This window comes from Neofelis nebulosa, chromosome 7, assembly GCF_028018385.1.
Source record: "Neofelis nebulosa isolate mNeoNeb1 chromosome 7, mNeoNeb1.pri, whole genome shotgun sequence".
NCBI classification, from domain to species: Eukaryota; Metazoa; Chordata; class Mammalia; order Carnivora; family Felidae; genus Neofelis; species Neofelis nebulosa.
Window position 1 is genome coordinate 52,574,307 of NC_080788.1, and position 12,922 is coordinate 52,587,228.

Sequence of the window (12,922 nt, forward strand, 5' to 3'; positions counted from 1 at the left end):
TATAATAGTGAAGAGCAAAAAGTAGACCCCCAAAAGTAAACTGCTTGCATTGGAATCCCATTCTCTGTTGATTACTCAAGGGACCTTGGGCAGGTTAATTGACCTTCCTGGGCCTTAGTCTTATCATATATATAATGGGGATGATGATCATACTTACTATCATGGTTGTATAGGTTAAATGAATTAGAATATGTAAAGTGCTAAGCAGATGCAAGGCACAGTTCTAAGAGCAAGATTAGGGATAGTTATTAGTACTGATGAAAGAGGATATTAAAAATGAGCCACCTATAGACATTGAAGATGGGAAAGAAGAGAGCTGAATGACAGGAAAAGAGCCTTTAGTATCCTTATCTTATAAAAGAGGTCAAGTGGTATGGTCTATAGTTGATGAGGACAAAAAATAAAAGTTTAAAGGTATTATTTTAAATTATAAAATTAATAAAAATCAAAAGAAGATCTAAAGGTAGTAATATTTGGAGGACAGGAGAAGAGCAGTGGAGAGGTGATATATATGATTTTAGCCTCATCTGTCTCATTAAGAGATCAGATGATTTTTCCAATGAATAAATAAAAAAATAGCAGATAAACATATTCTTTAGAGGTTAAGTACCAGAAGAAACAGCTAAGGTGTTGTCGAGTCACTCGATTCTTGTGCCAGATGCACCAGAGAATTAGAGACCTGAGACCAGAATGGGGAGGTAGAGTTTATTGAGTAGATAAGTACAGTACACTTTGTTTTTGTTTTTTTTTTTTAATTTTTTTTTTCAACGTTTTTTATTTATTTTTGGGACAGAGAGAGACAGAGCATGAACAGGGGAGGGGCAGAGAGAGAGGGAGACACAGAATCCACAGCAGGCTCCAGGCTCTGAGCTGTCAGCACAGAGCCTGACGCGGGGCTCGAACTCACGGACCGTGAGATCGTGACCTGGCTGAAGTCAGACGCTTAACCGACTGCGCCACCCAGGCGCCCCAAGTACAGTACACTTTGAAGAGAGAAAGTGGGCCACTGCCAGAGCAACAGTAGCAATGGCCCTGACAAGCTCCAGCTGCATCCTTTTAAGTCTGCCTTGTGTACATGTAAATTTGACTTTGACGTTTTTGATGGACAACCGGTGGTTTATATAACATTCTGGCATCTGCGCATGTGTCTACCCATGATGCCTTCTAATTTTTTCTGTATTATATATTTATTAGTTTCCAATGGGCTTTGTTGTGACTTTGTGTAACCTAAGGGCAAGTTGCATCTTTTGTGTGCATGCTCCATTCTTGAAAGTCCCCTTATGGCTTTTGAGCCCACTCTGTGGCTAGGACTTTCCTGTTCTGTTACCCCTTAGAGGTGGCTCTGAAGGTAGCTCTTAACCCTCTGACGTGGCTCTGAGCCTGTGGCTAGCATCTGCTATATTTCTTCTCACTCATGCCTGCCTAACTGCTTAACAAAAGGAGTTAAAAATGGTTTTCTCCAGAGAGTGAGACTGAGTTGGGGAGGGATGGGACAAGGGATTGTTGCTTGTTATCGCCAAACCTTTAGAATGTTTGATTTTTTAAAAAAATAGTGCATATGCTCTGATAAAAATTTGGACCATCTTTATTTAGCAAATTAAGCTACTTGGCACAAGGAAATAATGCAGAAGTGATCTTCAAACCTTAGGCTATGACTATTTCCATAAGAATATAATTGGTGTGTTTTTCATCTCTGCATAAGGATCATTAATAAAAACCTATCAGAGACTAATTATTCTGAGTTTCTTCATACTTTGTTTTGTTTTGTTTTGTTTTTTTAGTTTCTTAATACTTTAATCAGAGCCACAGCCTCTGCTCTTTCCTAGTATGTTTTGGCACAACGTGACTAGAAATACAAAGAACCAACACCGGCCTTCATTAGGGACTGGCTAGTTTGTCTATTTCTCAAGGATGCCCTCTCTCTGCATGTGTGTTTCTGATTCTCTTGTTTCTCTTTCTCTTTCCCTCTGTCTCTATTGATCTGTTTCTCCTTCTTCTCTCTCTGTTTCTCTCCCTCTCTCTCTCTCTCTCTCTCATACACACACACACACCCCATACTGCATCTTAGCTTCTCTCTGCACAGCTGCTCCACTCCCTCTTACTATCAGATGGCATATTCTTCCATTCTGTTCTGTATATATTTCCTCCCCACTTACTTCAAGCTTCCTGTGAATCCACCAGTGGTTGTATTGCTCCTCTCATCCTCTTAACTCGCTTAGTTCCCATTCATCTTGACTTCTTTCAGCCTCAGCTTACACTGTTAATTGCCTGCTTCCCAATTCTTAACAGCTGAGGAAGAGATTCTGATTAACTTTGTTCATTTCTTCTTCAGAGATCTCTAGCAATTAACCAGCTGTGACTAGGAACTTGGGGTCTCACAGTGAAGAACTTGTCTGCTTTGGGCCACTCCCTTGGCAGGGATTATGGGTGGGGCACTGGGTGTGAGAAAGACGGTGTTTGGCATGTTTAGTGCTTGGAGGCATTACTTTTTGACCAAGGATCTCTCGCCGTGTTGAACCTCATGCCAACATTATCTTTTTGACAACTAAGTATCTAAAATTTTTGAGGCCTCATGGACTTTTCCAAATTAGGCAGAGAGATATGGAAGAGAAACAAGCTCTATTTAAAATCTGGAGCACTGTTTCTGTTGTCATTGTGGAGACTGCATATACATTATTGAATTAAAAAAAGACATGGCTCATTGTTTTGGTAAATATTGGTACCATCAGTCAGGGTATCCTGCTGACACCTGGTGCCCCATTTGCCTTCTCATTCATCAAAAGAACAGAAGAAATTTACTTTCTGATTAACATGACATAAATATTCCTATGGATGTTTGTTTTTTTAATTACTAAAGCCTATTGCAGCTGGTAAATGCTGCAGGTGAGCCAGGAAGGGCATTATAACAAGTACAGAATAAAGTGAAAAAATTCCAGGTGCATAAGGAGAATATGTTTGAGAAATCAGAGTGACACCTAAGTTTCATGGGGTTTGGGGTCCTAGAAAATATGTTGTATGGACATAGCCACAGAGGGCTATTCTTTCCGGAAAAAAACATCAAGATGTACGAGAGAACAAGGGACACAAAAGAGACAAAGGAAAGCAGAAACCCCCAACAACGAATGAGTCAAGGCCATTAACATCTTAGAAAGACTAGAAGTTGTGGGTTGCTGCATTGGGAAGCCTGAAGCAAGAACTGTACCAGTGGTTGGCTTGCCCTTCTGCCTAGACTAACTTAACTACCATTCATCTGCAGAGCTCATGTCACACAGCAGCTTTTCCTCAGGAAAGCATTCCCTCCCCTCTCCTGTGTTCCCCCCACCCCCACCCCGTGTCCAAACTAGATGAGGACTCTTGCTCCCTTATTTTGAATTTTTTTCCTTTGTAACACTACAGTTTCTGATCCCATGTGATTATTTGATTTCTGTCTGATTTTCCACTAGTCTGCAAACTCTGTGAGGGCAGAACCCGTGTCTACTTTGTTAATGGTGTGTGGTAATTGCACATAGAGAAGGTGGATACTTATTTTTGTCTGAACGAGTGAATGAAGATAAGCAGTGGTGAGGTTGGTGGCCAATGCCTTTAGCGGAAATAGTGGTACCTTGCTACTTGTTGCAGCTGCTTGCAGCAGTGGCTGTAGAATCTAGAAAAGTGAGCTGTAGATTCCCTGATGTGGAAAATAATGGAGGCAGACACAAAAGACTGTTAGCTAATTCTGAGGCACATGAACTTCAATATCACCGTCCCTTAAGAGCATTACTTCCCCATGCTGTAAGCATCGCCCAGTGTGGTTTAGTAGTCTAAGGGGCATCTGCTCTGCATGGTTGGTTGTTCAAGCCAGCTACGGCATTGTTAGAAGCACTGTGCAATAATTTGAGGCCAAAAAGTGTATTGTGCAGTGTTGGATGTATACATATAAAAAATAAAAAGACTGCTACATTTGTCAGCTATTTAACACATCCACATATCTAGATTTACTTGTTCACCAAGAATCGTTTACAGCTGAAATTTTACTGTCTCTCATTTTTATTTGCTTCTTATTATTGTTCTCTGTGTGTAAATCATGTTTCTCCTATGAAATTATTATTGGAAGCCATGGACTATCTCAAATTGTCAGATTTCCTCTTAGAGTGTTTTCTATAAATGTTTTTTCTTGACTAACATTATTTATAATGATTCAGTAATACCAGTTTTTCTTTTTCATTTCAGCATGTCTTCAAATTAGAACAAGAAGAATATATGAAGGAACAAATTCCATGGACACTCATAGATTTTTATGATAATCAGCCTTGCATTAATCTTATAGAATCTAAACTAGGTATTCTAGATTTGCTGGATGAGGAATGCAAGGTAAATATGGTTTTCTGATGTACCCAGTCTATCAGAAGAGGTATGTCTTTGAAGTTAAATGAGTTTAAGCAGAGATTCATTAGTATACCATGAGGTGCCACCGTGGCAAGTGGGGGAGGGGGGTGTCACCCTAGCTTTTTGAAGAGTCACTAGGCCCAAATGGTTCTAACTACAATTGAAACTTGGAGAATTTCCTTTCTCTTTTCAGCTGCTTCTAAGTTGTGTGAAAAATTAACATTAGATATAACTACTACCCAGTGTTAGCCACTTCTGTTTTCAGTATGCTTATATTTGGTATTTTTGTTCAGCAGTATGACATATTTAAAGAAATGCAAGAAATTGTACAAAAGATATTCTGAATAGTCCTAAATATCTGTGATTTAAAAATTGCTTATTCTTTACTACTGATATGGTAGAAAGGGAGTTTTAGCTTTAATATTTATAGACACAATATACTGGGAAAATAATGGATCTCCAGCTTTACTACTGAGTGATCTTAGACAAATAACCTATCCTTTCTCTTAACTCCTCTGTAGTTTGTATGCCATAAGTTACAACTTACCATAGATTGGTTCTCCTAAGCATCCAGATTTCCTACAACATTAAGAATGAATATGATGCTCAGTTTCACTTGAAATTTAAAAAATGCAAATGAAAACAAAAATGGGATGCTTTTTACCCATAAGATAGGCGAGTTTATTTTTTATTTATTTTTTTAACGTTTATTTATTTCTGAGACAGAGAGAGACAGAGCATGAATGGGGGAGGGTCAGAGAGAGAGGGAGACACAGAATCTGAAACAGGCTCCAGGCTCTGAGCAGTCAGTACAGAGCCCGAGGCGGGGCTCGAACTCACAGACTGCGAGCTCACTACCTGAGCCGAAGTCAGACACTTAACCGACTGAGCCACCCAGGCGCCCCAAGATAGGCGAGTTTAAATTTGATAATACCTTTCACTTGATAATACCAAATGAATGTTTATTGCATCTATACTCTTGAGGAAGGGCACGAGTTAATACAACATAGTTTTGAGGAAAGTTGACAATATTTATCAAAACTATAAGCACATGTACCTTTTGACTCAACAGTGGAACTGTTGGGAGTTCACACTATGAGTATGCTTGCAAAAGTATTGAAGGTATATGTGTGAAAGAAGTAATGGTGACCATTTTATAATAAAAAAAAAGAATAACAACCTGGTGGCCATAAATACAAGAATGCTATCATTAAGAAAAAAATGCAAGGAGCTTATAGAATGATCCTATTTGTGTGCATGCCTTTAGTCAGAAAGAAAAAAGTTGGTGCAAATGATGAAAGATCACTCTTCATTTTATACCTTTCTGAATTATATAAATATTTCACTCTGTGCAGCTGTTAAGAACTTAAAAAAAATACATGATATGGGGCACCTGGCAGGCTCAGTCATTAGAGCACGTGACTCTTGATCTCGGGGTCATGAGTTCAAGCCCCACGTTGGGCGTATAGCTTACTTAAAAAAATACATGAAATCATAGTAGTTCATCTTTTATTTGTCAGGCTTTTGTTGTGTTAAAAACAGATAGAATATTTATTTTATTTTTCCTGGTATAGGCAGATGGAGTTGCCCAAAGATTGGGCTGACTCACCTGTGGGAAGGTCTCAATCAATGCTTTTCATTAGTAATTGATTTTGGCATCTAAATGAAAAATGTGGAAGGAATGAGTTCCTAATTGAATATAAAAGTTGTTGGAAAAGCAAAAAAATGGTCTCTTGGTTAATGCATGAGAAGAATCTCATAACAATATTCACCTTGGCTGTTGTTGGTTTTCTTTCTTCTTAACTCCTCTAAATGTAGATGCCTAAAGGTACAGATGACACTTGGGCCCAAAAATTGTACAACACACATTTGAACAAATGTGCACTCTTTGAAAAGCCCCGTCTGTCAAACAAAGCTTTCATCATCCAACATTTTGCTGACAAAGTAAGGAAGCTTTATTGTCTTTTTTCTTTCTGAATACTTAAGTTCAAAGAGGAAAAAAAAATCAATAGTCAAGCGATACCAATTTTTTCTTTGCTGAAGTTTGCGTTCTTTAGGACCTTATAGGAAATGTGTTGCTTTGTCAGTTTTCCCTTCCTTCCACCTAGATGGAATTATATCATGAAATAAATATGAGTCTACAATCATGTATACTTCTGCAAACCAAGAAACTCTGAAAGTTAAAAAATCTTTTCATCATTTATTTCTTGGCTAAACCTGATCTGTGACCTGAACTAACATGAGGTTATATATAGTATTTATTTATCCCAGTAAGGCTGCATATTTACGTACTTCAATGTAGAAATGTTAATGTGTTTGATTACAGATTGCTGCCTCAGATTGCTGAAAAATTTGGAGGGGTCAGAATAGAGCCTGTGGACTTGTGTCCCCCTCTGTGTTTGAGTCAGTTGGTCCTTGCTGACAGTGCACGCAGACTCGCTGCTTCACAAGTTCAGTAGTGTACCTAGAAAATCAAGAGCCATGAGACTAATTTATATTTCAAGGAAGTGTAAATAGGCATTGGGGGTAAGCTTTCTGGGGTCTCCTTCAGGAATTGAAGACATTCTGAATCTCCTTAATCCTCTCTGGAAGCCTAAGAATGTGACTTTAGGTCACCTAAGGGCTTTGCGGTATTGGCTGGGGAGCACCCTGAGTGGTAGAAGCCTGAAGTCGTTGGCGTTTTGGAAGCAGGAACAGTCCCTTCTCGAGTATTTACCCAGCCTCCACCTCAGCTCTGAGTCAGGCAGCCATTTGTTCCTTCTGATCTCTCTCCCAATTTAATCTCTTCTCTCCCAAGAGGACTACCCTTCCTGGATGGTGATCTCAGTCATAAGAAAATACATTGGGTTAGCCTTGGAAGAGCTCTTTTCAGCCAGCATGGGAGATGAGAGTCAACTTCTTATGAGTCTCATTACCCATGAATTGGGAAGATCTATTAGACCACAATTAATCAGTACTACCACTGTTCCCTAAGAAAAACACTATTTGAGGAGTTTTACTCTAGAGTTCACGTACTTCTTCCCAAGAATGGTACTGATTTCTTAGAATAAAACCGATTCCAGTTTGCTGAGAGCCAGTCATATAGCCTGAGCTAAAAAACATTTTTGTTGTCGATGACAATAACATCTGTTCAAAAGTTCTGTTAAGGAGATTTTGCATGTGTTTTCAGGTGGAATACCAGTGTGAAGGCTTTCTGGAAAAGAATAAAGACACGGTTTTTGAAGAACAAATTAAAGTTCTGAAATCAAGCAAGGTAATTATGTATATACATGTAACTATGTATATACTGTCTCTAATCGCTAATAATCTTAAAGTGTTAAGTAATAAAACATTAGGTTTTTATTTTTTTAAGTTTATTTTTTAAATTTATTTTGAGAGAGAGATAGAGAGCAAACAGGGGAGGGGCAGAGAGCAAGGGAGACAGAATCTCAAGCAGGCTTCCCGCTATCAGTGCAGAGCTCGATGTGGGCCTCAGACTCACAAACCATGAGATCATGACCTGAGAAAAAATTGAGAGTCGGATATTTAACTGACTGAGCCACCTAGGCACCCTGAAACATTAGCCTTTTAACAATAATGATGATTTTTCTAACAGAATCAGCTTTACTGTGAGTTTTTAATTTATCAAATACATAACACTTAGTGTGTGTCAGGTCTTGTTTTAAATGCCTTAGAAATGTTAACTCATGTAATTTTTATAATGAGGTGATAATATCATCACTCCCATTTTACAGATGAGGGAACAGAGGCACAGAGATTTCATAGCTAGTAAGTTTTCAAGTCAAATTAAAACACAAGCTGTCTGGCTGAGTCTGTGCTCTTGACCATTATGCAATGTTGTCTTTCAGTTGTATGTGAAATTGCTTTCTCCACACTGGTTCTAGATTCTCTTATGCCATTGTGAGAGACTATGAGAGAAAATAGGTTTTTTTTTTGCTGTATAATTTTAAAAGGCTGGTCTGGAAACATGGCCTTAAGCACTCCATCCAGATGGAGATTGATCTTTGGATCAGATGGAGTTGCAAGTGTGGCCCAGAGTACTTTCAAATTATTTTCCATAGGCATATATACTAGAAAGAGTGCTTTCTGGTTAGAAATGAATATTCCTGATTGCAGAGAATGTGATGACTGCAGTCGATTGGTTATTAGGTTGGTCTCAACCTCTACTCTTTCACTCCCTTCAGGAAAAGTTGGGGAAGAGAACACTGCTCACTTTCATCCTGGGGAGCAAACCAGGAAGCCAGTTACTTAGTTCAGCAAAATGAATATTCAATTATTCAGTAAACAAACAAACAAACAAACAAACAAAAACTAAAATTATTCATGTGAATCATTCTAGACTATTGACTGGCACTTTTGTTTTCCTAGTTTATTCTAAGAGTCTTTTTAAGTTCAGTGGAATATTCTGTAAACATTTTTACTCTTGTTTTTAGAATTAAAACTTTTACTTTCAATTATTTTGATAATAGAAAGATCATGTAAAGACCAAATTCCAGTTTTAATCCCCAGAAAAGTAATGACTCTAAGTAAAAGTCAGTTTTTCACTTATAAGCACTGGGCATTAATGCTTTATAACTTATAGAACTGATGTATAAGAGAAAAATCTTTCACAGTGCCAATCCCTGAATATTATTCAGTTAGATTATAAATCATTTCTATTTATGAGTAGTGATGAAAACCATGAAATTCTTGTATTAACTACCCTGCCTAGGTAATTTAGCTTAAATGGAACATTCACAGGCACCTGTAATCAGTTGTAGCTTTATTCTGACTAACTTTTCTGATTGGCTAGTGGATCCTTAATTATCAGAAGGTAGCCATGCATTCTGAGGGGTTGTTTGGAGGGACTCCAGTCTATGTAGCATTGTTGCACTTGGAGTTGGGAGATGGCGTATGATACACATAGCTTGGGTTTGCAAATCAAAACTGTTAGGAACTCTTATTTTACCCCTTTGGAATACAACTTTAGCACTGTAATACAAGATAGTGGTCCAACATGTTTTCCTGTTTATAGACAACCAAACTAAAATATATTATTTATTTTGTAAAGCAAAGGATACATTCATTTGTGTAGCAAACAGCCATTATTGATATGTTTTATATAACAATAGGTTTTATACATCATGAGTTATTTCCTAAATTACCCTTATGATTAATATGCACATCAGGAGCAAATGAAATTTTATGATTTTTTTTTTAATGTTTGTATTTATTTTTGAAGGAGAGAGTGAGACAGAGCATGAGCGGGGGAGGAACAGAGAGAGAGGGAGACACAGAATCTGAAGCAGGCTCCAGGCTCTTAGCTGTCAGTACAGAACCGTGAGATCATGACCTGAGCCGAAGTCGGACGCTCAACCGACTGAGCCACCCAGGCTCCCCATGATTTTGTTTTTTAATGAAACGGCTCTCCTAAGAAAATTATTTTTTCGGCAGATATGCCAAAATTTTAGACAAATAATTGGTAGTTGCAATTATAATTTGAAGGATTTATTTTATGTGGAATATGGCACTCTTTAAAAGATACCTACATATATCAAGATTTTCTTGTGGATTAGTTTGAAGTCTCTTTTATTCCGTAAAATTTCTCCCAACCATATTGACTAATACCATCCATCCACTTGTTAAGTGCCAGATCTTTTTTTTTTAATATTTGTTTATTTTTGGGAGAGCGCAAGTGGAGAAGGGATGGGGGATGAGAGGGAACAGAGGATCTGATAGGCTAACATCAGCGAGCCTGATGTGGGGCTTGAACTCATGACCTGAGATCATGACCTGAGCTGAAGTTGGATGCTCAACCACCTGAGCCATCCAGACGCCCCATGCTAGATCTTTTAATAGTCTTTCATAGTGCTAACCTGGTACAACACAAGATTGATTGCAGGAATTATGCAATCAAGTTATCAATCCCTTGAAAACAAATATAAAAGGTTACGGGACAAGGACAGGGCTTTTAACTTTTTTCCTTATAATCTATGTTATTTTCTAAAATTTATTATTAATTCATGATTATTTTTCAATCTTATGATATTAAAAAACTAGTTCATGACACCCTTCTTGCTGAGATCTCCAGTGATTTTTTTTTTTTAAGCTGGTGCTTACCATTTGAATTAATAGACAGTTGAAACATGATGATAAAACATTTTGTGAAGCTAAGGTAGTAAGATAGGACTTTCAATTAGTATTTTGCTCATAAAATAATTAAAGACCAGTAATATGTTTATAGTGGCCATTTCCTGTACATTAGGATTTCAAGTGTTACTGGAGTAGTTTTGATTTTGTTTCCCCCAAACATGGTCATAGAATCGTTGCTTTTTTCCCCTATATTTTTGTAGCATTTGTGTCACCTTCTTCTGTCTTTAGCTCCTAACAGATATTGATTATATTTGAAATGGGACTCTCAAAGGAGTTACTTAAGGAAGGGAATCACTGTGGATTCCAAGTCTTCAACAGTGTTTCTGTGAAGGTTTACATTTGTGTTTATTTAGAGTGTAATTTTCTTTTATTGTTTCTGACTCAGTTTAAGATGCTACCAGAACTATTTCAAGATGATGAGAAGGCCATCAGTCCAACCTCAGCCACCTCGTCAGGGCGCACGCCCCTCACCCGCACTCCTGCAAAGCTGACCAAAGGTAGACCAGGCCAGACAGCCAAAGAGCACAAGAAAACAGTGGGGCACCAGGTGAGTTCAGGGAGCTGCCACTGTAGGGCTCCTTCCCCTCAAGCTCAGCTGAAGTCTCAGATCCTCTTCTGTTAGCACCCCAGAGGAGGTGAAGAGAGACTAGAGCTTTTACTGTGAGAACATGTAAAACCCCTCCTGCTCCTCTCTACCCAGGCTTAGACCCATGACTGTTTAAGCCTTTCCCCAAATAATTTTCTCTAGGTCTTCATTCTGGTAGTGCATATCCTCCCTCACAGACCACTGCTGCCTTTTGTTTGTCCTCTGGTTCTTTCCTCTTTGGATTTGTACAGAGCACCGGCTCCCTCAGCGCAGGAGCAGACGCCTCTCCTTTTTTTGTCCTCGGCTCTGTGGGGAATAGGAGATATTACTCACATATGTAGTGTCTGGACAAAGCTGGGTGCTCTGGATGGGAAGCCAGTCTGCTTGCTTTCCTGTGTGGGGGACCCTATGCCCAGGTAAAATAAGAAACAGGGACTGAGACAGGACCACAGCTTCCAGGCTTGACCCTGTGTCCCTAATGGTAACTCCAAAGTGGCTGTACGCCCCCATCCTCCTGCTCACTTCCTGTGCTCTTGTAAGTCCTCTGCTTCTTTATTAGTATCTTGCAGCAGAATTTCCACTATACATAATTAAATGGATTTAATATTCTTAAAGAAAAGTTATGTTTTTAGTCAAAACTCCAAGTTCACAACAAAAAGCTACAGAAGTGTGTGTTCAAAGGGTGGGGGTGGGGGTGACCTCTAATGGAAATGATGGACTTTGGGTGACTGATTTGTCAAAGCAGGTTCATCAGTTGTAACAAATATACCACTCTGATGAGGACACTGATAATGGGGGAGGCTGTACCTGTGTGGGGGCAGGAGATATATGGAAAATGCATTTTTTTTTTTTTAAGAGAGAGAGAGAGAGTGTGTGTGTGTGTATGTGCAAGTGAGTGAAGGGCAGAGAGGGAGAGAGAGAAAAATCCCACGAGGGGCAGAGAGAGAGAGAGATTTGGGGCTTACCTGAAGTGGGGCTCGTGTTTTTACTCAAAGCGGGGCTCACCTGAAGTGGTGCATGAGCTCACTCGTTACAGGACTTGAACTCACAAACTGTGATATTATGACTTGAGCCAAAGTCAGATGCTTAACCAACTGAGCCACCCAGGCACCCACATCCTTGTATCTTCTATTTAATTTTTCTATGAACCTAAAACTGCTCTAAGAAAATAAGTCTGTAAAAAAGGAGTGGCAGGGAAAAGTGGTGGGAGGAGAACAAATGTATATTTAGTAGAATAAGCCTGTATAAATGGCAGAGTTTAAGCAAATCTTAACCTAAAGCCCTGTATTCTTAAATAGTAGCAGCCCCCCTTTGAGGCTGGATCAAATTCATAGGTGGCAAAATCATCTCCCATAGTGTCATTAAAATTTTTTTAATTGTTTTATATCATCATTGATTTTGACAAAACCTTGATGTCCCTTTCTGTTCTGTTTTCCATGCAGTTCCGAAACTCCCTTCACCTGCTTATGGAGACCCTCAATGCCACTACCCCTCACTATGTGCGCTGTATTAAGCCTAATGACTTCAAGTTCCCATTCACGTAAGTATTTCCCAACTACTAAATTAACAAGGGCTCACCTCCCATAAGGATTTCCATACCAACATAAGGAAAAAAAATATTTGGGTGAATTTTGTTTGTTTGTTTTTGTTTTTTAGTTTTTGTTTCCCTTTGATATCGCTTCTCGGCCTTTTGGCTAAGATCAAGTGTAGCCTTTGAGAATACGATAACAAATTAGCGGTAAATCAGCAGGTGGTCTTTTAAAGATTTTAGAAGTTGAGGTCAACCAAGCATTCCTAGTTCTACCTTCTGTTTTGAATTTATTCTAGTTCAAGATCTTT

At 38.7% G+C, this 12,922-nt stretch overlaps 1 protein-coding gene across 5 annotated transcripts in view; it reads left to right on the plus strand.

The window, feature by feature from the left end:
* The window catches only part of MYO5A (myosin VA), a 195,395-nt gene that overhangs the window by 113,163 nt on the left and 69,310 nt on the right, over positions 1 to 12,922 (plus strand). For all 5 annotated transcript variants that reach the window (XM_058737701.1, XM_058737700.1, XM_058737702.1 and 2 more), the window contains exons 12-16: positions 4,210 to 4,350; positions 6,184 to 6,309; positions 7,535 to 7,618; positions 10,883 to 11,044; positions 12,526 to 12,623. In XM_058737701.1, coding sequence (XP_058593684.1) covers positions 4,210 to 4,350; positions 6,184 to 6,309; positions 7,535 to 7,618; positions 10,883 to 11,044; positions 12,526 to 12,623 — 611 coding nt within the window. The remainder of the gene's footprint in view (positions 1 to 4,209; positions 4,351 to 6,183; positions 6,310 to 7,534; positions 7,619 to 10,882; positions 11,045 to 12,525; positions 12,624 to 12,922) is intronic.